At 40.5% G+C, this 27,675-nt stretch overlaps 2 protein-coding genes across 2 annotated transcripts; both read right to left on the reverse strand.

The window, feature by feature from the left end:
- Positions 1-2,385: 2,385 nt before the first annotated feature.
- On the reverse strand, positions 2,386-14,220 carry LOC310747316 (vomeronasal type-2 receptor 26-like; the record flags this gene model as incomplete). Its single annotated transcript, XM_083581682.1, has 6 exons — positions 2,386-3,287; positions 4,399-4,525; positions 8,382-8,609; positions 10,212-10,613; positions 12,611-12,902; positions 14,045-14,220. The coding sequence occupies 6 exons, from the start codon at positions 14,218-14,220 to the stop codon at positions 2,386-2,388; spliced, it is 2,127 nt and encodes a 708-aa protein (XP_083437808.1).
- Positions 14,221-16,319: 2,099 nt separating this feature from the next.
- LOC310747317 (vomeronasal type-2 receptor 26-like) lies at positions 16,320-26,938 on the reverse strand (the record flags this gene model as incomplete). The annotated part of the gene is made up of 6 exons (XM_083581683.1): positions 16,320-17,227; positions 18,132-18,150; positions 20,027-20,254; positions 23,789-24,661; positions 25,745-26,036; positions 26,763-26,938. 6 exons carry the CDS (start codon positions 26,936-26,938, stop codon positions 16,323-16,325), a joined length of 2,493 nt encoding a protein of 830 aa, XP_083437809.1. The 3' UTR covers positions 16,320-16,322.
- Between the last annotated feature and the right edge of the window lie 737 nt (positions 26,939-27,675).

Genomic DNA, 27,675 nt, shown 5'->3' on the forward strand with positions numbered 1-27,675 from the left:
TATGTTGCATCAGGAATGGGAAGATTTCCAAAGTAAACATATCGGTCACATCACAGAATCAGAGATTTAGAAGAGGTGTCTAAGGTCATCAAGTCCAGTCTCCTTGCTAATGCAGGGCATCCATAACTACAAACAAAAATAAAAACGCCCCACCTGTAGGCAGGCATCCATCTTTGTCCTAAAAATTCCTCTATCAGAATGTGTTTAGAGGTGCATCCTTTCCCCATTTGTCTAATTTCCTACTGCTATTGGCCCTTACGCTCACAGTCATATGTAACATTTATTCCAGCTGCTGGATCTTGGAAACAATGATGGAAAGGGTCCAAACCATATCAGGATATAGAGACCCTGGATATTACTGTCCCAATACTTTTGAAAGAATGCATATGTACTGTCTGAAGCAGAGTGGCATGCTTGGGAACAATAGTGCCATCCGTCTTTTACTCTTGTAAGGAGTAGTAATTCCAAAGACTAGGTGGTCTATCACTGTCAGGCAGTGATAGGCAGTATTTTCCCCTCCAGATGGATTACAGCTTTCATCATCCATGACAATAATAACCAATTGTAAGCTGATGTGAGCTGTAATCCAGCAACATCTGGAGGGCAACAGATTGGGTACCCTTGGTATAAGGAAGGTTTGGGCTGTTGAAAAAATGCCTCGTGTCTGGTGTCATGCTGAACTGTCAGGGCTTTGTCAACTATTTGAGCCCTCTGAGCCTGAAGCAGTGTTCATGGGAAGGTGAGTCACTTCCTGACTCCCTTTCCAGCCCCATCTCAATACAGGTATAAGATTACAGAAGCATACAAGTCCCAGTTTATCCTTGAAGTTTTAAGATTATGTGTGTGTGTGTGTGTAAGGCAGCTATAGAAACATTGACTGTGAAGAGATCTTTTAAGATAGAATTTTATTTTGAAACAGTTGAATAGTTAGAGCAAAGAACAAACAAATATAGAAAAACCCTTCCCACTTAACAGTGGCTAGATTTGTTCTTTAAAGGAAACCGACTCTGCCTCACAGTGCTACTTATATATACCTTATTTCTCAACTTTTTGGCAAATAGTAGAGTTCTGTTTAGGTTCCCATTACAGTGGTGCCCCGCAAGACGAATGCCTCACAAGACGAAAAACCCGCTAGACGAAAGGGTTTTCCGTTTTTCTATGCGCTTCGCAAGATGAATTTCCCTATGGGCTTGCTTCACAAGATGGAAACGTCTTGCGAGTCTTGCGATTTTTTTCGCTCCCCCCCCTTTTCTAAGCCGCTAAGCCGCTAATAGCCTTTTAGCCGCTAAGCCGCTAAGCCTTTAATAGCAGCTAGGCCGCTAAACCGCTAATAGCGCTAATCCGCTAAGCCGCTAATAGGGTTGCTTCGCAAGACGAAAAAACCGCTAGACGAAGAGACTCGCGGAATGGATTATTTTTGTCTTGCGAGGCACCACTGTAGTTCAAATTATAGCTGACCCTCTTTTGTATTTTTACCCAATGGTAGGAAAAGTTTCAAAGAAATAATAATTATGGAAATATAAAAAAATGATGAGATGAGCAGAGAAAGGGAGGGTCCTAGCTCTTTAGCATATTTAAGTTGTAATCATTCAACTTGTTTTTATTATTGCTTGTAAGCCGCTCTGAGCTCGGCCTTGGCTGGGGAGGGCGGGGTATAAATTATAATTATTATTTTTATTATTATTATTATTATTATTATTATTATTATTATTATTATTATTATATTAGATGGCACAAGGCTTTTGCTTTCTCTGGGGAAGACATACCTGAGGAACAGATAGGTCTCAGACTATACACAATTTCCCCAGGCTAGTGCCTGCCTCCACTTCTTGCCTGATATTCCTTTCTAACAGCCACAGATCATATAACCCAAACTGCCCAAGTTCTTCCATAATTTGGACGGAGACTTGGTTGAGTCTCGTGCATGGCTCGGATACATTGAGCAATGCTCTCACTCAACATAAGGCAGCTTACAAAGTTCCCTTTCCCCTTTCCTCTATCTGCAGTTTCTGACGCACCCCAGCATCTGCTCAGGAGTTTCAGAACCTATTGGGAAAGTGGATGCCAGAAAATTAGAGTAAGGGATTAGAGTAACCCAATTCATTTCCACATCATATGTAACTATGCTGGATCCCAAGAACATAAATGATAAGATAAGCTTTTCTGTTATTTTGACCACCACATCTGAAGGCAGCCCTGTTCAGGGAAGTTTTTAATATGTGACATTTTAGTGTATCTTTCATCTTTGTTGGAAGCCGCCCAGAGTGGCTGGGGAAACCCAGCCAGATGGGCGGGGTACAAATAATAAATTATTATTATTGTTATTACTAGCCAGAAAGATTACAGAGCCTAACTCCCAACATAAATTACAATCTCTTCTGTCATTTATGCTTTGCTCCGTATCAGCTGTTCTCTGTTATTCAGCTCAGGCCTCATCACAATAATGTAGCATTTAGGGAAAAAGAGGCAAGCCAGCAGCCCAGCACTGGAAGCCAAGATGGAGAAGATCTCCACAGCCACCATGTATTTTCCTCTGGTGCTCAGGTACGTTGGAATAAAGGAGAGCCAAACACTGCAGAAAACCAGCATGCTGAAGGTGATGAACTTGGCTTCATTGAAACTGTCAGGCAACTTCCTGGCTAAGAAGGCCACAGTGAAGCTGACAGTGGCCAGGAAGCCCATGTAGCCCAAAACACAATAGAACATGGGAACTGACCCTTCGTTACATAATATTATAATTTCTTCATTCATTGAGTGCATGTCCACATCTGGGAATGGGGGAGAGGTTGCCAGCCATAAGACACAGATTCCTACTTGAACAATGGAGCAGGAAAAGACAATGGAATAAGCCAGCTTTTTGCCTACCCATCTCCTGATCCTGGACCCTGGCTTGGTAGCAATGAATGCCAAAACCACCGATACGGTTTTGGCCAAGATGCTGGAGAGGGCCACAGAGAAAATGATGCCAAAACTTGTTTGTCGGAGAAGACAGGTCACCCACCTTGGTTTTCCAATGAACATCAAAGTGCAGAGGAAACACAAGAGGAGGCAGAGTAGAAGAATATAGGTTAGGGTTCTATTGTTGGCTTTGACTATGGCAGTGTCCCTGTGCTTAATGAAGATGCTAAGCACAAGAATTGTGATCAGAGAGAAGAAATGTGCACAGAAAGTTGAAACGATGGCCAATGTTTCATCAAAGCCCAGGAAGTTTGCTGTCTTTGGAATGCATTGATCCTGGCCTTCATTTGGATACTGACCTGCAGGGCACCTGGCACATATTTCGTTCTCTGAAAATACAATGTACAATCATTTTTAAAAACCATGATTATGCTAAAGAATGTTGTTATCTGAAGTACAGGAGATTTTATGCAGCCAAACAACTGTACACTATTGCCAGTAAGTAAGAGAACTACAGAGCTGTAAATTTATAGAAACGACTCCGTGATATCACTTCTCCAAGAAGTGAGGAAGTATGGTTTGTTTTCTGATCCTCTCTCTCTCTTCTGTTTGAACCATGCAACTGACGACATGCATCACGCTGGAGCTCAGTGCTTGAAGATATGGATTCTATTTTGTAACAAAGAATACCTTGCCTGTATTTGCTTCTGCTGATTGATGCCTGAGATCTGTGATTACTGCATGTAAAGCATTTAAACTGACTAATGATTGTTGACTATTCACTCCGAGAGGGGAGTGAATTGCATTGTAAGCACTAAATTTAAACACTATAATCAAATTCTGCTGGGCGCTGTTTTGACTAAAGAGTGAGTCAATCTCTGCACGTTTTATTGAATTTAGGCAATTAGTCATGAATGCTTTTGCCCTAGATGCTTACAAAATCAACTCACGTGGCAAATGTGGATAAGCTGTATGCTTTTAGTGGTGCTTTTCTGTTTTTCTCAGGACCACAGATACTGCATAGTTAAACAAGAGAAATATTGTTGCTGAAATATTCGCCACAGAAAGGTGCTTTTGAAAGGACTTTTACCATCTCCCCCAAAAGCCTTGTTTTTAGAGAAGGGGCCACCACTTTTATTCCACTGTAAATTAGTCAATGTTGGTGGTAAAATCATCACCCACCTTTCTAAAATATATTCTTTAAAAAAAGTGAAGATACAATCTTGAAGAGTGTATTCTAGAAAGATAACATTATATTGATGTTATCTATAAACAATAAGGACAACACATCAAGCCATAATTTAAGTCTTCCCTCCTCCAGAAATTAAACAACAAAATTGTCAAGGAGTGCAGTGCTTACTAAAATAAATTGTATTGTTTTGTATATCTTTACATGCTATCTCCCACATTTCTCATTTGAGAACGTCTCATGTGGGCATGGATCTGCCCAGAATATACTAACATAAATTGTATAGTATATGCTAACACGGCATCTCTCACCCTTGTCATTTGAGAACATCTCATGTGGACATGGATCACAATCATAACAGCAAAACTTCTCCCCCTCCTTCTTTTTCTTCCCATAACCAGGACGGCAATTGGCATTACATATTGAAAGTGGTGGTTCCTATCCAAAGATATGGGAGAAGGTTAATATTAAGAAAATGTTTAAATTAATATAACATAAGGTGATCTATCAGTAAATAGGAGGGCCAATATTGTGGAATAGATAATCCATATGTACACAGGTGACTCATGAAGTGGAGTCTGATGGAACCCTCTGTCACAAGAGACTAGGGCCCTGCGGGACTTGATATCTTTCCACAGGGCCTGCAAAACAGAGGTGTTCCATCAGGCCTTCTGTAACCCTCATAGAACTCTAGCCCAATGGTTGCCATTAATTCGAATCTGAATTGATTTTAGAATGTATTTCAATTAATTGATTATGATTTTATGTAAACTGTGTTATTTTTACTGTTGTTAGCCACCCTGAGCCTGGCTTCGGCTGGGGAGAGCGGGATATAAATAAATTATTATTATTATTATTATTATTATTATTATTATTATTATTATTATTTATTATTATTTAAAAAGTCCACTTACTATATTCATCTGATAGCACTGGTTGTGGCCTGGCACGGCTGCAGAAAATCTGGGGCGGTGGATATCCCTCACCTATGTGGTCAGCTGACGGCAGCAATATGGCCATGTGGGAGGTTGTGAAAAGACCACAAAATTTGAATTTGTTTTGCCCAATAGCAAGCAAGTTTAGCAGGTGTGACTATGGGATTACTGCCATTTGATTCATGAATTTCACTAGGTGCTATTTTGATGTGACTCTAGATGGTGGGATTTGCATTAAAAAAACAAAACACCTTTCTACATAGAATACAATAAAAAAGCAATCTACATAAATGAAAAAGGGGGGGGGGAGAAAAAGAAAAGAGAAAGAGAAAGAGGAGGGGGAATGTAAAGCCCTCTCCCAAAGATAGATCTTAACCCTTGTCTCTCATAAAAGGGGGTGGACCTTTCTAGCTGTAACCTAGGAGCTTCGCTTTTTTCTCCCAGGCTCCCACCTTGGCAGATCTTCCATCCCCTGCCTCTCATACAATGTATTTCACCTGCCATCCATCTCCTTCCTGAGTGTACCAGAGTAGAGAACATCCAAAACAAAAAATAAACAAAACAAAACAAAAAACACAACCCACAAGCAAATGCAAAGTATAGTGGTACCTCAGGTTACATACGCTTCAGGTTACATACGCTTCAGGTTACAGACTCCGCTAACCCAGAAATAGTACCTCGGGTTAAGAACTTTGCTTCAGGATGAGAACAGAAATCGTGCTCCGGCAGCGCAGTGGCAGCGGGAGGCCCCATTAGCTAAAGTGGTGCTTCAGGTTAAGAACAGTTTCAGGTTAAGAACAGACCTCCGGAAAGAATTAAGTTCTTAACCCGAGGTACCACTGTAGATAAGCAAAAAAGGAAAAGAGAAAAGGCTGAAAGGGGGAAAAAGATTTTTTAAAAAATAGAATAGAAAAGAGAGAAATAGAAATTAAATAAATATGACTTCCAATTCTCTGTCTGTCAATTATATATTAAAAAGGTATTCAAAATATTCAAAGTGTTCACTCCAAGATGGTATATAGCTGTATTCCAGGGTAATATCTAGCTGTTCCTTGTTCTACTAGGTGATGTTTCCCCAGTCTTCAATCCCATGAGCCTCAAGTTCATTCATTTTTTTCCATACCAAAAGTCTAAAAGTCCAATTGCTATTATTGCTAAGTGTCCAGTCCAGTATGTCAACTTTATCTCCAAAATAATAATAATAATAATCCAACATCCCTTATTAGGATAATAATCCATAGTTATTAACTTGTATTTTCATTAATTCGCACCCAGTTCCATATCTTCCATTTCCCGTTTGCCATGATTTTCCATCCTAGTTTAAAAAGAGAGAAAAGAGACTCCTTCCATTTCGATTTCATCCATTTGTTTTTCAACTGCATCACAAGAATTTTGATAGATTCTTTCCTCCTAATCCATAATACTACTAATAAAAAATTTAATATTTGTACCCTGCCGATCTGACGGGGTTGCCCCAGCCACTCTGGGCAGCTTCCAACAGATATCAAAACACAATAAATCATCAAGCATAAAAAAAAATATCCCCAGATTGCACGCAGGATCCTTTCTCTCTCAGCTCTGTCTCTGCCATCTCAAGATATTTTTTTTTATGTCTTTGTCAATGGTTTCATTCCACTTCTCAAGCATCACAACTCCATTGTTTGTCTGTTTTGCTGCTCCAGGTACCTGTGTGGATGTCCTCTCCATTTCATAATCTGCTACCACCATTTTCCCATTCCACTCTCATGTTTTGGCAGATCTTGATAGCATTTTCACCATAATGGTTTCTGTTCGTTTCCACCTTAACAGTCTCTGCCTTGAAGAAACGTGTCATGTCTCTTTAACAAAGAAGTACATTCCTTCCCACATTTAAGGAATTTAGCTTCACTTTTGCAGCCAGCACTCCACAAAAAGGACAGAGAGTTATAATATAAAATGAATATTCTTAGGAACCAGAGCACTCTTACCTGTTGTTAATCTTCCTCAGTCGCAAACAATTGTTTTGGTTTTTGCCTAATAAATATTTCTTCTTACACCAGCAGTTAGTTCGCTTTCCAGGTGAAAGTTTGATTGGCAGACAGATCACCTCATTTGTAATTCATCATCACAAAAGCAGTAAAAAAAAGGGGGAGGTTTTGCTGACCTGGTGCCCACAACTGTGGTTCCTCACTCCAAGTCACTCCCCCTGTCAAAATACTTTGCGTCTCTGGAGTGAAGAGAAGCTTTCCTCAGAGCATTAGAGATTAATCCCCTTGATCCCTCTATCTTCAATGAGAGAGTATGATAACCAAGAATTACGATTTGGCTATCTTTAATCACCACACAATTATCTCTGTTGATGGAGTGTTCAGCAGTAGCCATCTTTCCTCCTAGAAGTCCTCAAGATGTTGGGAATTGGAGGTAATGTAGCATAGCAGTTCGTTTCCTACCTGAAGGGTCATTATGAGAGAGTAGTTCTAGGAGATATTTTTTTGGCTTCATAGTCTTTAGGATGTGGTGTCCCATGAAGGTCCAGTTTATCTCCTATGTTATTTAGCATGTATGTGAAACTGTTGGCAGGTGTCATGGAGCATGGTATCATCAGTATGCTGATGACACACTCTCTAATCCATTGAAATAAAGAAAGGTATCTGGAGGGTATAATGAACTGGATGGGGTTGGTAGCTCCTGGAAATGGTGCCTAAAGGTGTACAATGAAGGGGCCAGTCAAATCTACCTGGAGAGAACATTTCACATTTGGAGAGCCACTGCCCAAAAGGCCCACTCCCGTGTCTCCTCCCTCTAGACTTCTTGTGGAAGAGACAGATGAAATGGTTCAGGGTCTGGGTAGGTTCATATAGAGAGAGGCGGTCCTTCAGGTATAGCGGTCCTGAGCTGTTTAAGGCTTTATAGGTCCAAAACCACGCTTTGAATTGGGGCCAGAAAACAAGTAAAGTTACTCTTTCAAATAACAGGTAGGTAGCCGTGTTGGTCTGCTGTAGTCAAAACAAGATATAAAAAATCCTTCCAGTAGCACCTTAGAGACAAACCTTAGATTGAAGAAGTGTGCATGCACACAAAGGCTTATACCAATAACAAACTTAGTTTGTCTCTAAGGTGCTACTGGAAGGAATTTTTTTGTTTTGTTTCGACTCTTTCAAATAGACATTCTCGCCACTAAAACACTGTCCATCTATTTATGAATTTTCAACATAGATAAGATTTTCATCTTATTCTTGAAAACTTTCTTTTCTCCTCCAGTGTATAACAAACTTAATTATACATTAAGTGAAGAACTGCTTTCTTCCCTCCCTTACACCCCATCTTTATGGAAAACTATGAATGTTGCCATCTGAGAGCCTGTGCAGTTATTTTCTCACCTGAATGAAGCCACTATGCCATTTGATTCTGTCTGCATTGATGGTGAGCTCTTTGCCAGGAGGGGCCTGAGGATCCAGCCTCCCCACTTTGACCCTGACATATGATCCATTTCGGAAAGTGACCAAGTTTGTAATATCAAAGCCAGCTGCTAACTCTCCATATTCATTTAATGTGATTTCATCACCAGCGCTGTTGTTGAACGAGATTCTCTGTAGGAATGATTGGACCTATGTGAAAAGAGAACCACAAGGTCTACAAAGTCAGGGAATGGGCAGGTGTGGGGGACTCTCTGGTCCTGAATGGAGTAACTGTGCCTCTAAAGGACCAGGTGTGCAGTCTGGGGGTCATTTTGGACTCACAGCTATCCATGGAGCCACAGGTTATCTCATGCTTGGACTACTGCAATAAACTCTATGTGGTGCCACCTTTGAAGGTGACTCGGAAACTACAACTAATCCAGAATGTGGCAGCTAGACTGGTGACTGGGGGTGGCTGCTGGGACCATATAACACCGGTCCTAAAGGATCTTTATTGGCTCCCAGTGCATTTCCGAGCACAATTCAAAGTGTTGGTGCTGACCTTTAAAGCCCTAAATGGCCACGGCCCAGTATACCTGAAGGAGCATCTCCACCCCCATCGTTCCTCCTTCAAGGGTCTTCTGCTGGTTCCCTCACTGTGAGAAGTGAAGTTACAGGGAACTAAGCAGAGGGACTTCTCAGTACTAGTGCCCTCCCTGTGGAACACCCTGCCTTCAGATATCAAGGAAATAAACAGCTAACTGACTTTTAAAAGACACCTGAAGGCAGCCCTTTATTGGAAAACATAATTATTAAATTATGTTTTAGTATGTTTTGATATATGCTGTGAGCCGCCCAGAGCAGTTAGGGAAACCCAGCCAGATGTTGTTGTTTTTGTTGTTAATTGGAGGGTGTGCATGGCTTTCGTTTCCTTCATTTCTGGAATCGCTGAATTTTGCTAGATCTCTGTATCATGTGTGCTGGAATTACCAAGGAAACCAGAAATGTTCATGGACACTCCACCAGATTTTGAGAAACTTCAGAAAGCTACAAGGGTCATTTCAGGCAGTTTGATTTGCACTCCACTTGGCTAATTTGTGCTGTTAACTGTAGGTAAGAGAAATGCCTATGTAATCTAAAGTCTTTTTATTATTATAAGAACTTTTCTAATTCCAATCTCTGATATAACAAAATTATTTTTAGTTATCAAGGTTTCTTTCTTTACTTATAGTGCATTGCCAATTTATATAATATATCAAGGCAGTGCATAACACAGAATATTTTGTAAACTGTACACTTTGTAACACGAAACCCTACCTGCCAAGGTTTCAAATTCTGATGAGAGAGTCTTTCTCTACTCTCTGTTCCTTTGTGGTTGGCTCCAGCCGGAAACATGATCTGTAAGGCATGTGCCAAAGCATAGACAGCATTGTAGATGCTGTAGCTGTGGCCGGTCATGCTCATTTCAAAAAATGATGCAGGAAGGCTCTCCAGCATCTCCTCTCCAGTACATGTGACATAAAAGTATTTTGACGCAGTGGAGTTTGAAAGTGAACAACCAAATGCTTGTTCCCATAAATCTTTGATAAAGCCATCTCCATCTTCCCAATAAGGATTTACATGCTGAAGAAAGTCTTGGAAGCTGTGAGTCTCCTTGGAGTGGATAGCAAAGGAGAGAGCACCATGGAACATTTGTATGTTAATACCAGTATTTTTTTGAACTGTATGTAATGGGAAATCTATTTGAGCTGTTGTAATCCACACTTTTCCTTCAGGTAACTTAATATGTGGATGATATATTAACAGAGTTACCATTGTCTTTGCAGCATTTAACAGCCATGCAATAGATTGACTTTCTCCATATATAACAACAGCATTGGCTTTGCTCATTATGAAAGCTCGTGTGAAGAGCTTTGATCCACGTACCACATCATCTACCGTATCAAACATGTTACCAGTGACATGCAGATGGTACCAAATCTTTTCTGTGAATGCTGAACAGATCCGATTCTTGTAAAGCATTGGTTCAATTGCCTGCAAGAAATGTTCTCCAGCTTCATTATCTGGAGTGAGGAGTCCAACCCATTTCCATCCAAAATACAAAAGTAACTGGATAATTCCTTGATACTGAAGTCCTTCATTGGGGACCATGCGGTAAAAGGAAGGGAATTTGATTTGTTCATTCATGACTGATTCAAATGAACCATATGAAATCTGAAAAAAGAAAAACCAAACTGTCCAAGTGGAAACAAGAACTCACAACACGTTTATCTGAATATAAGTGTTGTAAGTGTTGTAAACATTCCAATTACTTCCAGATAAGTATCTGTTTATTGGGAAGATTGTCAGAATGTGCTTTAGCTACTATTCCCCACAATTTGAGGCAAGCTATTAACAGTCATTCCTTGCTAGATATTTCACCTGCCACTCTCTCTATATAGTGGTTTTTATGTTGATCTTTTCTGTGAACTGCCCTGAGAGCTCCGGGTATACGGCAGTATATAAATTCTAGTAGTAGTAGTAGTAGTAGTAGTAGTAGTAGTAGTAGTAAATCCTATATACTAAAATGTACTCTTTTTAGGAACATAGAAAAATGCAGACAAATAATTGTGCTCAATAATTTCTGAAGCTATTCATTCTTAATATTATTGAGTCATCACATTTGTACACATTGATTGTCTCCAAGTATTTGGAGTATTTATCATTGCTCACTGTACTGTACTGCTTTTGGCACCGCTAAGCGTATGATTCAACAAAACTTTCGTGTGGAACTGGAGCAATAGAAACCACTGATCCTCTTCTTCTGTTCTGTAACCGTTATAGTGATTGTAGAGAGAAGTTGATACTCCATCTACTATGAACTCTCCTGTGAAGATCTTCCGGGAACTCTGGAAGATCTCTGGAAGAGTATGTATGGTTTTGGTCTTTTACCACAATAAACCATATAAAATATCAGTAAAATACAGTGGTATGTTTGGTTGCAAACTTAATTCATTCCGGAGGTCCGTTTTTAACTTGAGGTACCACTTTAGCTAATGGGGCCTGCCGATTTCCGTTCTCATCCTGAGGCAAAGTTCTTAACCCGAGGTACTACTTCCTGGTTAGCGGAGTCTGTAACCCAAAGTGTTTGTAACCCAAGGTGTTTGTAATCCAAGGTACTACTGTACAAAAAAAAAGCATCACCATCATTCTCTGCAAAAATTAAAAGCAACAAAGATGAATTCACATAATGCAGCAGAATGGCACAAAATACTGTTTTCCATTAACCTCTGAAAGTCAACAATTCTGAATAATGTCATACTTGCCCCAGGAAGGGAATTTCATAATTCTCCGGGAGAGACATTCTTGGTTTTTTATTATTTATTAAATTTGTCAGTTGATTTTTCTTGCCTGGGGCAACCCAAAGCGACTCACAACCAATCAAGTAGACAATAAACCACACATACATATCATGCATGGAGGAGTTAATGTCGCAGAGTAAGCTGTCCTGCCAGGTTTAGCTGGGTCACTCCTTTACCTTTGGAGGATGGTAATCAAGCCTATTGTTGTCCTTCAGTCTCCCAGAGAAGCTTGGCATGTAGAGAGGTCTGAGCTGGTTGCTCCAAGCTCACACTGCATGACTCTAACAGGCCATACCAATTTAGGAACTTTCACAACTGTAACTAAGCCTGTGTTTTCTGACTGATGTATGGAAAAGCACATGGACCTCACCTTCAGAGGGTTTATAAGTAAACCATTTTTAATTTAACAAACGTGAGGTCTTTTTCTATGCAGGGGGAAAAGGGGAATATTCTGAAACTCACAGTGACATATTTTAAAGGTCTACACGCTTATATTTCTGTGCTTTACTGTGCAGCACGTTTTGTGGTTTTAAATCTCTTCTGGGATTCTCTCATCAAAGAGTACTTGCCCCAAACCTGGATTTTGCTTCCAAGGAAGTCTCTTTTCTACATTTCATCTTTCTATTGCCACCAATGCTTGGAAATTTTCAAGCAATCTTACATTATATGCATTAAACACACATTCTTTGGAACATTGCCCTTCTCACCCACGTTATACCTCTCTAATATAGTTATATACTGCAGTCTCTTTTACTCTTCCTTTTTAACCTGTCCATATTCATGAATCAGCAGGTTTCTAGTGGAAGGAGAGGGGGAGAGTTTATTATTGTGTGAAATTTCATTATTATTATTTTAATTCCCATATTCTACCTGTGGAATCTTGTACAGACCTAAGATGTCTGCCATGCACAAAGAAGTCTCAGAGCCAAATCCCCCAATGACTCCTACTACGTTTTTCTGAATGCCACATATGTAGTTGGGGAGAAAGTGACGTGATTTAAAGAGCAGATCCAGAGTGGTTCGGTAGGTCATCTTTGAATCATAATAGCTATCATAGATGTGGAACCCAAGAGTGACATTGGGCAAGATCTTGGGATTCTCGTTGATCTCATCAATGGCAAACACCAAGGCAAGGAGGTGTTGGTACAACTTTGTCATCACCCTGCAAACAAAGTGAGTTACTGTTTTATGGGAGAATTAAACAGAGCATAAAATCTAGAACTGAAAGGAGAGGGTACAGCCTGCCAGTTTAGTCACGTATTATTATTATTAGTATTATTATTAATCACCCTTCATCTGAGGATCATATGGCGGTTTACAATAAAAATTATGAAATATATAGCATAGTATGAGCTAAAAACAGTGCTCCAGTTTAAAATGGCATAGATTTTAAATTAGCCAAGGCCTGGGAGAAGAGAATGTTTTTGCCAGGTGCTTAAAGATATGTAACGAAGGTGGCAGCTGAGCCCGCCTGGGGAGAGAATTCCATAAGTGGGGAGCAAAAAGCCCCATTGTTGTGTTGCCACCCTCCAGACCTCTCGTGGAGGAAGCACATGAAGAAGGGCCTCGGGTGAGCTTTTTCCAGCTCTACACCATCCCTTCTTAGGTGAATTGACCAGAACTGTACATAGTGTACCAAGTGTAGGTCACACCATAGATTAGTTCAACTGCATTATGATATTGGCAGTTCCTTAAGTGATGTTTGCTAGAATGGAATTCTAGCACAGCTGCACCCTGTGTCCACATTTTCACTGTGTTATCTGCTATGACCCAAGGTCTCATTCCTGGTCATTCACCACTAGTTCAGATGCCTTAGGTATATAAGTAAAATTAATATATATTTTTAGCCTGGAATAAGCCTCACTTTACATTTGCTTAAATTGAATTGCCTTTGCCATTTTACTGCTCATGCAACCAGTATGCAGAGATTATTTTGGAGTGCTTTGCAATCTGTGTTATTTTTTAATAACTAAACATTTTAGAATCATCAGCAAATTATGACTGGCTAACTGCTTGGCTGTATGTTGGAGAGCAGTTCTTATATTATCTTACCCACTTTCTCTTTCTCCTACTCTCCTTTATCTTTCCAGAATTGGTGAAGGAGAATGTTTTCTGATGTCTAATTAACAGTTTAGGCATAGCCTACAGTATGTGCATGGATATTTCTTATAGAAAATGTCCATTTGTTTTTGTTTTTTTAAATGTAAAACTTTTCCCCAAAGCAATCAAAGTACTTTTCTGTCAGATATCCAGATATCAATGTATTAATAACAAATAAAATAATGTTAAGGACATTTTACTTACACTGGGAGATCAATAAAGACATGAGAAGGATGTATATTGAAGGAAAGCTTGGGGTACGTGTAAAAGATATGAGATGCTATCCCACCAATGATAAGGTCCCCTTGTTCATACCACTCATGTGGAATATGCACAGGATTATTTCTGCTGCAAACAACAGTGTGCACTTTGGGCACCATATTGGGAAGCAGCAGGAGAAGCAGCAGCAACAACATCCTGATCTCAAATATCCTTCTGCACATGGACTCTCCTTTGCCTCTCTACAATATTGTTACTATCATCAGTCTGACTTGAACAGGATGGTTTTGATGGCAGCCAACTCTGGCAATTCTGTACTTAACCTTTTCATTAACTTCAACAATGTCAAAAAAACTGATCGAATGCTATCTAAAATATCATGATTAGAGATCTAATTGATACAATGAAAAGCAAAACTCTCTGAAATAACAGATCCTGGCCTCACCTCTCCTCCCTTACCATAGCTGTCTTTGGAACACCGGGGTGCTTTAAATCATTTCAGATTTACGTTTTCATTTTTTAATTCCCATTCTGCCTTCTGGAGCTTTGCCGGGTAAATTGATTATAATAATTTTAATAATTACAGGGGAGATAATCACTTTTGCAATGTTGTTGGACTCTATGTTGCATCACCAGGAGGAGAACTGCCGAAGTAAACATATCTGCCACATCACAGAATCAAAGGTTAGGAAGGGATCTCTAAGGCCATCTTGCCCAATCTGCTTGCTAATGCAGGACACCCATAACTAAAAAAAAACCCCAAACCCAAACAAAACACCACCTCTTCATAGAATACCTTGCTGGGGCCTCCTACACTCTCTCAACTAGGTGACACTGATCAGACATTGCTACCCACCCCACTAACTGGATCTTTGGTACAATGCAGGAGAGAGTCATAACCATATCCAAATGTACGGGTCCTGACTAATGCAGTCTAGACACTTTAGTAACAACACATATGTACTGTTTGAAGGAATGTGGCATGCATGGAAACCTCTCTGGCATCATCCAAAAACTGCTAGGCTAGCTCAGTTGGTAGAGCATACTCTCAGAGTCATAAGTTCAAGCCCCATATTGGGCAAAATAATTTTTAGAGATAAGCCAATCTCATCCTTTCCCCCCTTGTCTAATTTCCTATGGCTAGGGGTTCCTACACTCTGTGACACTTACTGGATCTTGGGAACAATGATGGAAAGGGTGCAAACCATCTAGGGACCCTGGATAATACAGTCTAGCTACTTTTGAAAGAGCACATATATATTGTTTGAAGGAGAGTGGCATGCTTGGGGATGTCTGTGCCATCCCTTTCTTACTCTGGTAAGAAGTGGTAATTCTGAAGGCTGTTAGGGTGGCCCATCAGTGTAAGGCAGTGATAGGCAATGTTGCAGCATCCATATGTTTCTGGACTATAGCTTCTACCATACTTGATAATAATGGTCAATTGTAAGCTGATGGAAGCTGTGGTCCTGAAACATCTGGAGATGCACACATTGTAAACCCTTGGCGTAAGGAAGGTTTGAGCTATAGAAAAATGCCTCATGTCTGGTGTGATCTTTAACTATCAAGGCTTTGTCAAGTATTAAAGCCCTTTGAGCCTGGAGCAGTATCTATGGCAAGGTGAGTCATTTCCTTTCTCCCTTCCCAGCCCCCTGTCAATCCAAGTATGAGATTCTAGAAATATTGATGTCCCAGTTTTAAAATGAGTTAGAGGTGTGTTTTTGCACCTAGAATTTCTCATGGAGTGACCATGTGATTTCCCGTTTGGAGCACTTTTAAATGCTCTGCTTTAATTGGCTATTGAGGTGTCGTGGGGGTTGGTGATCATCAAGATGTTACGAATAATATAAATGAATAAGTACAGAGGCTTCAAAATGCACCGCACAAAACATGACCCATGATTTAATAGAACTACTGTCCCCATGAAATTGTCATTCATTTCTTAAAATAATTTGTTTATGTAGGGGGCATGGTAAGCTTGGTAATTAACACAGTGTCATTTGCCCAAGAAAACTCGAGAGAAGAAACACTGGTAACATGTTATATTTATTGACATATAACAACGATAGAATCTGCAATCAGAATAATTCAAACAAATTATCCAACACCAATGAGGTCTGCCTGGTGAAGAGGATTGATGGGAGCATTTCAACTCCCCGATCTCCTGAGCCAGTTGGTAATTTCCTGCTATGAAAAATACAGGGAAAATGATACCCACAAGCAAATCCACATAGCCTAAGACCCAAAAGAACCACAAAATATTCTGTCATTTATACTTTTTGTATGTCAGCTGCTCTCTGTTGTTCAGGTCAGGTCTCACCACAATAATGTAGCATTTTGGGAAAAAGAGGCAAGCCAGCAAGCCAGTACTGGAAGCCAAGATGGAGAAGATCTCCACAGCCACCATGTATTTTCCTCTGGTGCTCAGGTAAGTTGGAATAAAGGAGAGCCAAACACTGCAAAAGACCAGCATGCTGAAGGTGATGAACTTGGCCTCATTGAAACTGTCAGGCAACTTTCTGGCTAAGAAGGCCACAGTGAAGCTGACAATGGCCAGGAAACCCATGTAGCCCAAAACACAATAGAACATCAGGATTGACCCTTCATTACATAACACTACAATTTCTTCATTCATTGAGTGTGTATCCAAATCTGGGAAAGGGGGACAGGCTCCAAGCCAGAAGGCACAGATTCCTACTTGAACCATAGAGGAGGAAAGGACAATGGAATAAGTCAGTTCTTTTCCTACCCATCTCCTGATACTGGATCCTGGTTTGGTAGCCATGAATGCCAAAACCACTAGTATGGTTTTGGCTAAGATGCTAGAGAGGGCCACAGAGAAGACAATGCCAAAAGTGTTTTGTCGGAGAAGGCAGGTCACCTTATTAGGTTTTCCAATGAACAACAAAGAGCAGAGGAAACACAGGAAGAGGGAGATGAGGAGAATATAGGTGAGGCTTCTGTTGTTGGCTTTGACGATGGCTGTATCCCGATGCTTAACGAAGATGCTGAGCACCAGAATTGTAATCAGAGAGAATAGAAGTGCCGAGATAGCTGAAACAATGGCCAACGTTTCATGAAAAGCTAAGAAGTTTGGAATCTTAGGAATGCATAGATCCTGGTCTTTGTTTGGATATTGATCTGCTGGGCAACTGACACATGTTTCCATGTCTGAAAACAAATAAACAATGCATGACAATTTGAAGCAACCAATACTATTCTTAAGAATTTCCTCACCATTAGTCCATCTAGCATTGTGTTTTCCATTTCAAAATGTTTCAAAATTTTCAGCCCAAATGCTTTTACCCTGAATCAGCGGTTCCTAATTAGCTAAGTACTGTGGCCCCCCTGTTTTTCAAACGTCAAACATGGACCCCCTACTTTTGAAATTTTTGGTATATCTCTAGTAGTTTTTATTGTGCGTATGGTGCCACAGACAACCTGTGTTGGCTATGCGGACCCCATGGGGTTCACAGACCACCAATTGGGAACCACTGTCTTAGATTAAGAAAAAATAAAGGTCATGTATTAAATCTGGAATTTTTTTCCATGAAGGACATCTACTTTTATAACCCTTCCCTCCTTTTTCTAAAGTCATATACTACATATAAAAATGAGTACATTACAGCTGAAATCTCTGGGGCCCAGAAAGGTGACTTTAATGAGACTTTCACCCTCTCATCAAACAACCTTGTTCTTAGAGGAGAAACCACCACTTATATTCCCCCAAAACTTTATAGAAGTTGGAGGTAAAATATATTACTTCCCATTTTAAAATAATTTCTTCAAGATATTTTAAAGATAAAATTATATTGATGTTGTCTATGAACAATGAGAACAACACGTCAAGCCATATTTTAAGCCTTCCCTCCTCCGGTAGATTAATGACAACAAAATTGCTGAAGAACCCAGAGCTTACTAAAATAAATTGCATTGTTTGGTATTGTCTTAAGATGACATTGTCCACCTTTCTCATTTGAGATCATTCCTTCTGGACATGGATCACAATCATAGCAGCAAAACTTCTTCCCCTCCTTCTTTTTCTTCCCGTATCCAGAATGGCAGATGTCATTACATATAGAAGGGGGTGGCACCTATCCAAAGAGGTAGGAAAAGATAAATGTTTTGGGGGATCAATGTAATATCCAATATCAGGTGATTTAACAGTAAATATGAGGACTAATAGTGTGAAATATATGATCCATAGGTGCACAGGTGTCACATACAGTGTGGTAAAGAGCTGCTCCTCTAATCATTGTACAAACTCAACACGACTGCAATATTCATACCTAGACCATCCACCATTTGAGCTGCACCAGAATTCAGTTGAATCTCACCTCACAACCTAACTGCATTTTCTCTAAGGATTTTATATATGTTCTTTGTTGTGACTCAAGGAGATGACAATTAAACATACCCCATTACAGTGCTTCTGTTCCTACCTGCATAGTCAATCTGAGAAACTAGTACTAGGGAGCCATGCCATGGCTTTTGGGCTTTGGTGTCCCTTTAGGACCTATTCTGTGTTCTGTTGCCATTTATTATCTGTATGAAACTCTTCAGAATCATATCCTAGGATCCGGAACACAGTGTCATCTGTATGCTGATGATCTGCAGCTCTATCTCTTCACTAGATTGGAAAGAGAGGAGGTGGTGAAGGTACTGGCCAGGTGTCTGGAGCGAGTGATGGATTGGGTGGGGGTTGAATCCTTATAAGAGAGAAGTACTTATAAGGACTTATAAGAAGCCCTAGCACCCACAAAATCCCCTTGAAGGGGCTGGGCACCCACAAATTTTGGTGCCAGGGCTATTCATACTGCATGACACCCACAGCCCTGGGCACCCATGGTTGTGGAGCCAAGCTTGGCACTCCTGCTTGGGAATTATGTGCAAAACCTGTTATGGGAGGGGTTGCACTCCTTCTGAAGCAGGAATTTCTACGTTTCTTTTTGGTGGCTAGGAGTGCTTATGCCCACCTTAGGCTTATTCACCAGCTACAACTGTCTCAAGATGTATGTATCCCAAACTTAGAATCACACAAACTCAAGAAGATTATAATGTTCATTCTCCGCCCAAACAATGATACAGCTAGCATAGCCTTTGCTTCAGTAATTTCACAAACAAGAATGCTGGACAATTGTGGACTCTCTGGTAGTCATTGGTCCTCCTTTGTGTGAGATGTTTTCTGTGCCTGTTGCTCTTTTTGGTATTGTGGGTCATGTGTTCATGTACAGTGGTACCTTGGGTTAAGAACTTAATTCATTCCGGAGGTCCATTCTTAACCTGAAACTGTTCTTAACCTGAGGTACCACTTTAGATAATGGGACCTCCCGCTGCCGCCACGCCACCGATGCACAATTTCTGTTCTCATCCTGAAGCAAAGTTCTTAACCTGAGGTACTATTTCTGGGTTAGTGGAGTCTGTAACCTGAAGCATCTGTAACCCGAGGCACCACTGTACTGGTAGACCTTACAGCATTTCTTAAAGAGCAATGTTTTCTTGATGGCTTATAATGTCAGTATCACATGCAATATAATATCATGTACAAGAAAAGTGCCACCAACAAAACAGCAGACCAAGAAAGAGGGCCTCAGAAGCTGAAGGCGCTAACATGCAGGAAAAGTCATTCAAATAGAGTATCTCACCATTAAACCATCTCTCTCACATTGGTCTCTACAGCCACACCTGGTGCTGTAGCCTTCAAAAAGTTTGACCTCACCCCCAAAGGTGCACTTCTCCATTGTCTCCTGAGACAGACGGATGCCAACTATCCATCCATCCATCCATCCAAGCAACCAAGCAAGCAAGCAAGCAAGTACTATCCATCTAGATATGGAATCCTCTTTTTTTAAGCCTATATTTTAATAGTGAATATCAAAGTTAACAATGTGTGAAGTGCTTTTGTTGCAACCCATTTTGTGGGTAACCACATATTATGGCATTTCAGCCACTGTGCATTTATTTCCATACCTTAGTGAAGTGCCTGTGCCATTTGATTCTGTCTTCATTAACGGTGAGCTCTTTGCCAGGAGGGGCCTGAGGATCCAGCCTTCCCACTTTGACTCTGACGTAGGAAGTATTTGGGAAAGTGACCAAGTTGGTAATATCAAAGCCAGCTGCTAACTCTCCATATTCATTTAATGTGATTTCATCCCCAGCACTGTTGTTGAATGAGATTCTCTGCAGGAATGAGTGGAGCTAAGTGGAAAGAGAATTGAAAGGTCTATAAAGCATTTCCATGAACACTCCGACAGGCACTGACAAACTACAGAATGTCGCAAGGGTATAATTTGACACAGTTTGACAAACACTTCACTTAGCCAATTCATGCTGTTAAGAGATACCAAGAGGGGAAATAGGTAGGCATATTCCCATAAACATTTCTTTAAAAAATTCAACCCCCACCCCCACTGAAATATGGTTAGGATGTCTGATAGCACCCTGCACACAAACACACACACCGTTGTTTTTTTTTTTTAAAAAGGTCTAATTTATGCCAGTTGAATTTTTGGAACAGTCGTAGGTAGCTCTGTCGTTGATAGCTGCTGTTACTTACCTGTACTTTAAGAGTTAATACCTGTCAACTCCCGCTTACACTTATTTAACATACACACTTGCAGCTTCATGCGTCTGGTGCAAAAATATTTGTTTAAAAATGGTGTGCATATGGGGGGGGGATAAGAAAATGGAGGAGGTTGGAGTGCTGAAGATGCAATTCAAGAGAGTGATATGCAGAGGCTAGAAAGACCTGTGTGTGTGTGTGTGTGTGTGTGTGTGTGTGTGTGGAGTGACAACAGAGGAGTATAGAGTGCGGCAGAGGGAGTTGGTGAGGGTTGGAGAGACAACTGAGGGGTTTGTAATGTGAAGAAGGTGGTTGGCAGAGCTTCAGACTGCAGAATAGTCCCCAAACACAAGGCATCATTGTCATCACCATTAGCTGCTGAGAAAACAAAAAAGTGGAAGGTGGTTCCTGCACTGGAAGAGAAGTTAGCTGTACTTGACTGCTTGAGGGATGGCATGTCTGTGTGTGCTGTGGCATGTCTGTGTATGCAGAATTGGCCACAACAAATCCAGTATCCATGCCATCAAGGTGCATGAGAAGGAGATCCATGGGTCTGTGGCAGCAAGTCCAGCACTGACTGCAAAGGTGACAGCCAGGTGCAGGACAAGGCTTTGGTGAAGGCAGAGAAGGCATTGAACTTGTGGCTGAAAGACATGAACTGGAAATGTGTTTATTTGGATGGTAGCATCTTGCGCCAATATGCTCCAAGCTTCTACGACCACTTCAAATCATCCACCAGCCTGCCAAAGTCATTTAAGCCCAGGTTGGATTAACAGCTTGAAGAGCCATTAAACCTGAAGGATATCTGAATGACAGACAAGGCTGCATCTGCAGATGGAGACGGCAAAAACAAACACTGTGCCAAGCACTTCTGGCTACTGGTCAACTGCCCTGGTGCTTACATCATATGAAGAGAGGGAGATGAGGAGGAACACTAAGAACTACATTTGTCCCTCAGCAGTAAGTGCAGCAATTTATTATTGATGTTTCACAACTTTAACCTGTTGCAGGATCTTGTTGTTGTTGTTGTTTAGTCGTTTAGTCATGTCCGACTCTTCATGACCCCATGGACCAGAGCACGCCAGGCACTTCTGTCTTCCACTGCCTCCCGCAGTTTAGTCAAACTCATGCTGGTAGCTTTGAGAACACTATCCAACCATCTCATCCTCTGTCTTCCCCTTCTCCTTGTGCCCTCCATCTTTCCCAACATCAGGGTCTTTTCCAGGGAGTCTTCTCTTCTCATAAGGTGGCCAAAGTATTGGAGCCTCAGCTTCACAATCTGTCCTTCCAGTGAGCACTCAGGGCTAATTTCCTTAAGAATGGATAGGTTTGATCTTCTTGCAGTCCATGGGACTCTCAAGAGTCTCCTCCAGCACCATAATTCAAAAGCATCAATTCTTCGGTGATCAGCCTTCTTTATGGTCCAGCTCTCACTTCCGTACATCACTACTGGGAAAACCATAGCTTTAACTATACGGACCTTTGTTGGCAAGGTGATGTCTCAGTTGAATATAGCAGAGCATACACAGACTTCCAGGAGCAATCAGTTGCAGGCAGGTAGGATGAACAGGAAGAAGACGCTGCTACCAGTAACTTGATTACTTATAGGTGTTTATTATTTACAGCAGACTCACAAGTAACTATATACAGGATACAGACACGGATCTTAACTCTTTCACTGAACAAACTCCAAACGACTCTCAGAACACACACTGACCAACCAACTAACCAACCAACAAGGAAGGCCATGAGCCATCATGCCTATGTGGAGACCTCAACCAATAACAGAGTTGTATCCAAGGTCCCATATATCTAGGCAGAATAACTCCCTCTGCTCAGTCTTCTTGGCCTTCGGCTAACTCCTTAATTGCTTTTGAGGGAAGTTGCATCAGATTGCACGTAGTCAAAAATCCCAACCTTTATAAGATGGCTTTTTAATAGTTTTCTAGAGGTTGTTCTAGGCTTACGTGATTTTGCTTATCTGTGGAATGGCGAGGACTGTAAACCCCATGTAAAATGTGAGATAGCTGTAGTTCTTGTTAATTTGTCACTTATAAAAACCTGTGTCATCTAAAGTCTTGGAAGGGACCACAAGGGTCATCCAGCCCAACCCCCTGCAACACAGGAAGCTCAAATAAAGCATCAATGACAGATGGCTATTTAACCTCTGCTTAAAAACCTCCAAGGAAGGAGAATCCATAACCACCCAAGGGAGTCCATTCCACTGTTGAACAGCTCTGTCAGAAAGTTCTTCCTGATATTAGTCAGAATCTCCTTTCTTGTATCAAGTTCTACCTCCAGAGCAGAAGAAACAAGTTTACTCCATCTTCCATCTTGACAGCCTTTAAAATACTTGAAGATGGCTATCACATCTCCTCTCACTCTCCTCTTTTCCAGACTAAACGTATCCAGATCCTTCAACTCTTCTTCATAAGACTGGGTTTCAAGACCCTTGATCATCTTGGTTTCCCTCTTCTGCAAACATTCCAGCTTGGCCTCTTAAATTGTGGTGTTCAGAACTGGACACAGTATTCCAGGTGTGGTCTGACCAAGGCAGAATAGAGTGGTACCATTTCCCCCCCTTGACACTATGCATCTGCTGATGTAGCCTAGAATAGCATCAGCCTTCCCCCTCTACACCACACTGTTTAGTCATGTTATCCTTGTGGTCCACCAATATTCCTAGATCCTTTTCACATGTACTGCTAGTAAGCCAGGTGTCCCCCATCTTATATTTGTGCAGCTGGTTCTTCATGCCTAAGTGCAGAACCTTACATTTGCCCCTGTTGAAACTCATTTTGTTAGTTTGGGCCCAGTTCTCCAATCTGTTAAGAACACATTGAATCTTGATTCTGTCGTCTGTGGCATTAGCTACCCCTCCCAGATAGGTGTCATCTGCAAATTTGATGAACATCCCCTTAATTCCTTCATCCAAGTCATTTATAAAGACATTGAACAACAACAGTATCCTGTGGCATCCCACTTGTCAATTTTTCCATTCAGTATATGTATTTTAAAAAATATCCTAATTCCCACATTTGTGACAAACTTCCTAATTTTATTCTTTTATTTCTTTACTTATAATTAAATGCTAGCTCACATGACAAATCAGCACAGTGCACAACACTAAACAAATTGCAAAATGAATACTTTGTAAGAGGAAACCCTACCTGCCAAGGTTCTACATATCGCAGGGCAAGTCTTCCCCCAGCACCTCTTCCTTTGCGGATGGCTCCAGCCAAGTGCATGCTATTCAAGGCATGTGCCAAAGCATAGACAGCATTATAGATACTGTAGCTGTGACCAGTCATGCTCATTTCAAAAACTGGTGCAGGAAGGCTCTCCAGCATCTCCTCTCCAGTACATGCGGCACGAATTACTTTTAAGAGACTGGAGTTTGAAACTAAGCAACTGAATGCATGTTCCCAGAAATCTTTGATAAAACCATTTCTCCCCATCCAATCAGGATATATGTCCTGAAGAAAGTCTTGAAAGTTGTGAATCTCCTTGGAGTGAATCGCAAAGGAGATAGCACCATGGAACATTTGTGTATTAAAATAAGCAAATTTTTGAAGGACATATAATATGAAATCAATTTGGGCTGTTGTAATCCATACTTTTCCTGCCCGTAACTTCTTAGGAGAAAATAGTAGCTCAGCTACCTCCATTGTCTTTATAGCACTTGACAACCATATAATAGATAGACTTTCTCCATATATAAGAACTGCGTTGGCTTTGCTCTTCATGAAATTTGGTAACAAAACCCTTTTTTCTAGCATGTTACCGGAATAATGCATATTTGGTTCGATTCGTTCTGTGAATTCTGAACAGATTCCATTCTTGAAAAGCATTGGTTCAATTGCCTCTAAGAAGCGCTCTCCTGCATCATTAGCTGGAGTGATGAGCCCAACCCATTTCCACCTGAAATGCAGAAGTAACTGGATAATTCCCTGATACTGAAGGCCTTCATTGGGGACCATGCGGTAAAAAGAAGGGAACTTGGTTTGATGATTTATGGCTGGTTCAAATGAGCCATATGAAATCTGAAAAAGAGAAAAGCCAACACTTTCCAAATGGAAACAAGAACTCATGCTATTCCAGTTTCTTTGAATAGAAATAGAAATCCTATGTATCCAAAATGTGCTGAGTTTAGGGAGAGCAGCAACCTCAATTTATATATAAAAACAATTGCTCAATTGTTTCTGCAGATATTTAGTACTGTTATTGTTATTATGACATCATCACAGCTATGCTTGTAGACATTGATAGAGAGCAGCATTTATCATTGTTCTATTAAATGTCTGCTAAATGGATGGAGAGAAACTCCAAGGTGGAGGTCGAGCAACAGAAACTATTGATCATGTTCTTTTGCTCTGTAACCTTTATAGTGACTGTAGAGAGAGGTTGATGCTCCATCTACTAAGAACTCATCCAGGAAGATCTACAGTATTTGGAAATCCTGAAGATCATCATAAGATTATATATATTATTGTTCTCTGGCCACAATAAATCACATCATATAAAATATCACTAAAATACAAAAATACAATACCAATCATTTTCAGCAAAACTCAAAAAAACTGTAATGAAATCCAGCAATGCAGCAAGACAGCATAATACTGGCACCTCTGTATCTCTCTCTGAAATGCCAAATGCAAGAACAATAGCAAGAAAACAGTGTTTGTAATGAGCCTCTGAAAGTGAACAGTGCTGAATAACATCATACTTCCCCAGGAAGGGAATTTCATAGGAACATTCTTAGTTAATGCGTCCTGAGTTATTTATGCCTTTGTACACCAGTATCAATGTCATAAGTCGAGATTGGTAGCTCACAGGCAGCCAGTGCAGTCCTTTCAGGATTGAAGTAATATGGACCAATCTAGGTGCCTCATTTACGAACCTGGCAACAATCTTCCATTACATCTACTAAATACACATCACCCTTCTTACACACATTGTTGGCTATGCATACTACACCCCCATCCCAAATATATCCACATATTACATCCCTTTTTCCTTCTTCCAATTTAACACTCCATATTACGAATTAGTAGATTCCTACTACAAGGAAACGATAACAGTGAATTATGGTACAAAATCTCCATTTTCCAAAACCCATATTCTACCTGTGGAATCTTGTAAAGGCCTAACACATTTGACATGCACCAGGTAGTATCAAAGCCAAGTCCCCCAATGACTCCTATTACATTTTTCTGGATAACACAGTTGTAGTTGGGAAGAAAGTGATGTGATTTAAAGAGCAGGTCCAAAGTGGTTCGGTATGTCATTCTTGAATTAAAATAGCTATCATAGCTGTGGAACCCAAGAGAGACATTGGGCAATATCCTGGGATTCTCATTGATTTCATAAACAGCAAATACGAAAGCCAGCATGTGCTGGTAAAACTTTGTCATCACCCTGCAAATGAAGTGAGTTACCATTTCACGGGAAAAATTAAACAGTGCACATAACCTATATATAAGAGTTTAATCTGCCTGCCAACAAAGAGGCAGCACAGCTGGCAAGGATTATTTGGGGTTTTTAAAGACAATATTCAGACACTTCTGTTTCTTAAAAAATATATCAAAGTGTTCTCTACAGCTGCTGCACACTTTGTTGACATCTTCATGAAACTATCTATTGATGATTTCTTACAACCACTTGAGACCCCATGAGCATAGAAGTGAGATTACTATCTTAGGTCCATCACTTAACACTTGCTTACAGTGAATTAGGTTTGCCATTTCAATGCCCATGCACCCAATTTGAAGAGATCATTTTGGAGCTCTTTACAATCCTTGTTTGTTTTCTCTATCCTGAACATTTTGGTATCATAAGCAAAACTGAGTACCTCACTTCTTGGCTGTACGTAGAAGGGCTCTTTTTAAAAATTCTATCCCCTTTCTCTTTCTCCTACTCCCCCTTCACTCTGTCTTTACAGCATTGGATTAAAAAAGCACTTAATGTTAACTGACAGTATGTGCATAGCATATGTTCATGGAGATTTCGAATAATTCCCCCCCCCCAATTCATTTAAAAACTAAAGTTCTAATGCTATTTCCCTGCCAAATCAATCAAAGTTTTCTTCAGTCAGATATAATGTATAAACAATAAATAAAATAACCTTAAGTACCGGTTACTTACATTGGGATGCCAATGTTGCTTTGAAAAGGGTGTTTCTTGAAGGAAAATTTGGGGACTATGTAATAGATATGAGATGCTATTGCACCAATGACCAGGTCACCTGGCTCATGCCACTCGTGTGGAACAGGAATAAGGTGATTTGTTGTGCATTTAACACTTTGGACTTGGGGCACCATATTGGGGAGCAGCAGAAGCAGCAGGAGGAACATCATTCTATGCATAGACTCCTCTATTTCCCTCTACAATTATTACTGTCATCCACCTGCTTCAAATAAGATAGATTTGGGGGCAGTTGACACTGTCAATTTGGTACTTAAACAGACATGTGCCCAACTTATTGTTAACTCAAACTCTGTCACAATATAATGGCATGGGTGACAAATAAGATACATGCCTCAAATACATAATTTGATTCAAGACTTATAGATTAAAAGAGGGAAACTGATAACTGACAAGTAACAGAGCCCAGCCTGTCTCCCCACCCCCTTACTACAGCTGTATATGGAGCACTGAAGAATTTATAATCATGTCAGACTTGCTCGTTGATTCTTTTTTCCACCCTGGAGTTTCGGCCAGGAGAATTGATTATGGTAATTTTAATAATTACAGGGGAGAAAATCACTTGTGCGGTGCTTTTGGAGTCTATGGCGCATCAGCAATAGGGGATGACAATCGTATTTGTCACATCACAGAATCAAAGATTAGGATTGGACTTGCCAGGTCATCTAGTCCACTCCATGCCAATCCTTGACATCCACAAGTAAGAACAATAATAAAACCCACTGATGGGCAGGCATCAATCCGCTTCCTAAAAATCCCTTCCTAAGAATATTTTTAGAGTTGAACCCACCCCATCCTTTCTCCACTTGCCTAATTTGTTACAACTGGGGGCTGCTACACTATTCCACCTATG

This window comes from Podarcis filfolensis (assembly GCF_964270895.1).
Source record: "Podarcis filfolensis genome assembly, chromosome: 13".
NCBI lineage: Eukaryota > Metazoa > Chordata > Lepidosauria > Squamata > Lacertidae > Podarcis > Podarcis filfolensis.